Raw genomic sequence first — 4,510 nt, forward strand, 5'->3', positions numbered from 1 at the left:
TCCAAGAAGAATTCCCTGACAATCCAGTGTGTCTCAGAAGGGAAACGGTTGGAAAACGAAAAATCCACTGCGTTGTGGCGCTCCGGGATAGCAAAGAGGGGCTGGGGGTCGGTGGAATTTCTCAAGCTGGTACCCCATTTTCCTTTCCACGCGCTCTCTCTTTCTCTCCAACTGTTTTTTTTTTTTCTTCTTTTATTTTTCTTTCTTTCCTTTTCCCTCCCTGTTCGGTCCGGTTCCCGGACCACACTTCGAGAAGGCCAAGGGAAGGCAGGAGAAAAGCCCCCTCTCCTCCGGAGAGGAAACGACAGCTTCCCGCACTCCACACAGAGCCAGAATGGGGGGGGGGCACCACTTCCCTGGCTCCCGGCTGGTGTTTCTGTCTCAGACAGTCTCGACGACTGGACCAGGGTGTCTTTTCTCCGCTGAGCCCCATGCCCCAGGCCTGGAGTGTGCTGCGACCCTGGCCCCTTGGAAGGAGCGATACGTCTGTATTTTATTTTAACGAGGGGACCTGGCCCTTGGGTCTGTCCTTTCTCGTGTCTAATCGCCGCGGCGCCCAGCGTGCGGTAGGACGCCCGCCGCGTGTCCCGCCCAGACCCTTACCAAGCCCGGATGCCCTGCAAGGTTCCCTGCGCGCACGCGGCCCCGGCTGCGGCACCTTGATGCAAGGGTTGCGCGCCGCCGCCGCTGCCGAAGCCTCCCAGGTTGCTCACGTTCACAAAGGATCCGCCGCCGGTGGCGCTGCAGGCGGGTTGCATGGCGGGGGTCGCCGCGGAGGCCGCGCCGCCGCCACCGCCGCCGCCGCCCGTCGGGTAAGCGCAGCCGTAGCTCCCGCCGTAAGCCGCAGCCGCGGCCGCGGCGGCTGCTGCTGCAGCGGCTGCGGCGGCCGAGTTCCCGTAGCCGTAGGTGGGGAAGCTGTTGTAAGAGTAGCCGGCGCCCACGCCGTAGGGCGAGCCGTAGGCTTGCGCGCTGGGCGTGACGCACGGCTTGCCGTCCCGCACGAGCACCGGCACCGCCACGCGGCGGGGTGGCGGCGGCGGCGCGTGCGTCCCCAGCTCCAGGGACTTGTCCTGCCGCTGTCTCTTGCACTTGTACCTGCGGTTCTGGAACCAGATTTTCACCTGCGTGGACGTGAGCTTCAGGCTGCTGGCGAGATGCTCGCGCTCGGGCGCCGACAGGTACCGCTGCTGCTTGAACCTGCGCTCCAGCTCGAAGACCTGAGCTTGCGAGAAGAGCACCCGAGGCTTCCGGCGGCTGCGCGGCTTCGGCCTCTCGCCATCCTCGCTCGCCTTACAGTCTCCCGCCGCTTCGAGAGGCTTCTTCAACTGACAGATTTCTAAAGGAGAAGCCAAACATTAATTAGCCTTTCTAGTTCCCCGGATACCACCCCTACGCCCCCGGAGGCACAGAACGCTCCGTAGTAAATGCTGCTTGTGCCCACCGGCCCCAGGTCAGGCGGAGCACCTAGCCAGGAGAAGGCATAGTTTGGTGGGGGAGTATTTCGCTCGCATTTATTAAATTTGAACATCAGCGAGAAAAGAGATTAAGTGTGCGGGGCCCAGGGGCTAGTGACAATTTTCAGGCGACCGCGGAACACCACAATATTTGCAGACTCGTTTGCCTTTCACTCCCCTGAAGGTGTGAGACATGTTGGTATTGGGGATAGACTGACTGGATGCATGGGTTGATTGCGAAAATTTTTCTCTTCGGAAATATCTAAGTGAAAGGTATATGTGCAGGTCAAGATTTTTTTTTTAAATTCTCAAAACTACTGAGATTGTGTCTGTGACTATATTTGTGTATTTTCTTACCGAGGCAAAAAAGTCCGATGGACCGATTTAAACAGTTTCATGCCTGTGTTAGGCCTGGCGAACTGTCAGAGATTTTGACCTTGGCCAGATCAGATCTCCACTTGGAGAAGAGATTGTTGGATTCTGTTTCCCTTTCGGACATTTCCGTACAGATTTATTCAGTTAACTGATTTTCCTGCCCAGCCCACCTCTGATCTGCTGAGCGGCCAGAATCCCCAACTAAATTAGGAGTTTTAACCGTTCCACTCCGCCTGCAGCATGAAACACAAGCACAAAGCGAACACCACGATTTTTTAGAGGCCTTCGCTTCCTGGGTGTGACTTGGTGCGGTCATCTGATGTAGATCGCCCTCACACACAGCGACCATCCCTCTCCTCGCGAGGTCTACTCCTGTAAGAAGGGGGAGCTGCAAGCTCCGAAGTAAGGTGCTGTCTGTCAGAGTTTCTTGTCCGAAAGGGCGGTCAAAACACAACTTGTTTCCACTGCCTTTTCAGAAAAACCGGGGTGACTGCCCTGACCTCGCTGAACTCACCTCACATTAGAAGAAAGACAGAAAAATAATGCCCCCCCCCCTTTTTGAGAAGAGGAGTGTGCGGAAAGAACACACACACACACACACACACACACACACACACACACACACACACGGAAAAGTTCACATCCAGCCTCTGGGCCCCTGTCACTCATTGCTCAAGGACCCAAGATTGCAATAATCACTTTTCCTTCCCTCCGGGACTGCTCCCGCACCCCGTTCAGGAGAAGAGTAGTTCTCAGAAGCACCTTCTCCTTTTTTCCCTGCCCCAGCTCCATCTCAGGTACCTGTGCTTTGCAGAGCTGTCCTTGAACGTGGCGTAGGCACGACCCTACCCGAATGTGAAAGGGGCGGGTGGCCATGCTGGCAAGGTTTATGGGTTGTTTATGGGCGCTGAGCCATTGCCCCAAGGTGTACGGACGCGTTTCCTCCCCCCCCCCCCCATCTACTCACTTTGGCTCCGTTCGCTCACAACCTCCTCTTCTTGTTCCTTGGGCCCGCTGCAAGAGTCTCGGAGGACCGTATGAACATAGCTCTGAGGACAGAGACCCGAATCTCCGTGGCCCTCGGCAGCGGCTAGTGAGTTCAAATAGGACAGTTTCTCTCCGTCTTCTTCCTCGTCCTCCTCCCCTGCATCGGAAAACTGCGTCCCTTCAGCCGCTGCCAGCATGCAGGGCGCCGAGTGGAAGTGCTGCTCCAATTCCGCCTGCAAGTGTGCTCCGTGGAAGTGCCGCTGCTGTTCCAGATTCAAAATGTCTTTGACTGAGAAAGGGGTGGAGGTGACCGGGCTTGGTAACATCATCAGGGCCACTTAATTGTCCAGTCCAAATACTCAATAAATCCCGGCGGGGGCGGGGAGGGAGTGCGGTGGCTCCAGCTCTTCTTCTAGACTCCACCGTGGTGCGGAGTCGAGCTTTTTGACAGACGCGGTCCAGCTCCAGTCTAAATCGCCTCCATTGGCCGGGACCTGGGGGTCTGGGTTTTGTTACAGCCACTGCAAAGGACTGGGGCCGGGGCTGTGAAGCCTCTGTCCGGGGGCCCTGCGTCACGTCGAGGGGCGTGGTCAGCATCCTGGCCTCCTTCCCAATTGGTTCTGGTGTATGTGGGCCACGCCCTCTGCGTCCACCCAGTGGGATGTTGCTGCGCCAACAGAAATAGACAGGGACTAGAATAGGGTCCCCGAGGTCCAAGTCGCGGTGGGAGAAGCTGCAAAGAACCGGGTGTCGGAATCACCATTCCTGCTCCACCTAGCTGCACCTTCCCGACCAGGGGGTGCAGTTCTGAGAGGCTCACTGTCCATGAACCAACAAAGTCTTGGAAGGAAGCCACAACACTGTGGCTTTCCAGCTGCTTCAGGGCAGGGGAACTTCCTGGTCAGTAAATACCGGACTGTGGATTTCTAGGGAGAGGACTGCTGTGTCTGTGGAAATATGAGCGACGTGTCAAATTCCACCTTGTCTTTGTTTTAGCTGTCCTCGCAGCCCGGGGTGCCTTTCCCACCCTCATTTCCACGAATGGAAAACGGTTCTCCCTGAGACTACTCCCATACCTCCAAGGAAGCTCCGCCAGCTCAACTAACCCGGAGGTCCTCTTCCTCCGAACTTGCTCCTTCAATAATGTCATTTGTCATTTCCCCACCTAGTGCCATAGCTGTACGTGTCCGGCTGATTGTCACATTAGATTGTGAGTCCCTGAGGGCATGGTCCAAATCGTATTTGCCCTTGCAGCCCTCGAAGTGGCTTCAGAGAGCAGGTCTGTAGAAGTCAATACAAACGAGTTCTGTTGGTGTCCAGAGGCCCGGTCCTTTGAATCCTGGCCTGAGTCGGTATTTGGTTTTGGACGTTCTCAGTTTCCCCGGGCTATATAAAAGAGCCGAATTGCCTCTTCTAGGGTCGTTGTGGTAGTTTGAGAAACGAACAACCAGGCCGCAAGCACAGTGCAGTCAGTTGTCTACTAACCAAAGAGCTCAATACTTGTATCCACCCTTGATCTCTGCGGGGTGGTCAAAGCAGTGTTCGCTGACTGATTCTAACCTGGCTGGAGTTCCAGTGTACACACTGGGTGACTCAGAAGGGAGGTAACTCCGCTGTGGCTTGCAGCTCAGGCCGCCTTCTGAAGGGAGTCAGGAGGCTGAATATAGGCCTCAACACCTTATTTCTCTCCTTGA

At 56.2% G+C, this 4,510-nt stretch overlaps 1 protein-coding gene across 1 annotated transcript; it reads right to left on the reverse strand.

Moving 5' to 3' along the window:
• Positions 1-599: 599 nt before the first annotated feature.
• On the reverse strand, positions 600-3,145 carry NKX2-3 (NK2 homeobox 3; the record flags this gene model as incomplete). The annotated part of the gene is made up of 2 exons (XM_080911968.1): positions 600-1,336; positions 2,797-3,145. The coding sequence occupies 2 exons, from the start codon at positions 3,143-3,145 to the stop codon at positions 600-602; spliced, it is 1,086 nt and encodes a 361-aa protein (XP_080768094.1).
• Between the last annotated feature and the right edge of the window lie 1,365 nt (positions 3,146-4,510).

This window comes from Micromys minutus (assembly GCF_963924665.1).
Source record: "Micromys minutus genome assembly, chromosome: 2".
Lineage (NCBI taxonomy): Eukaryota > Metazoa > Chordata > Mammalia > Rodentia > Muridae > Micromys > Micromys minutus.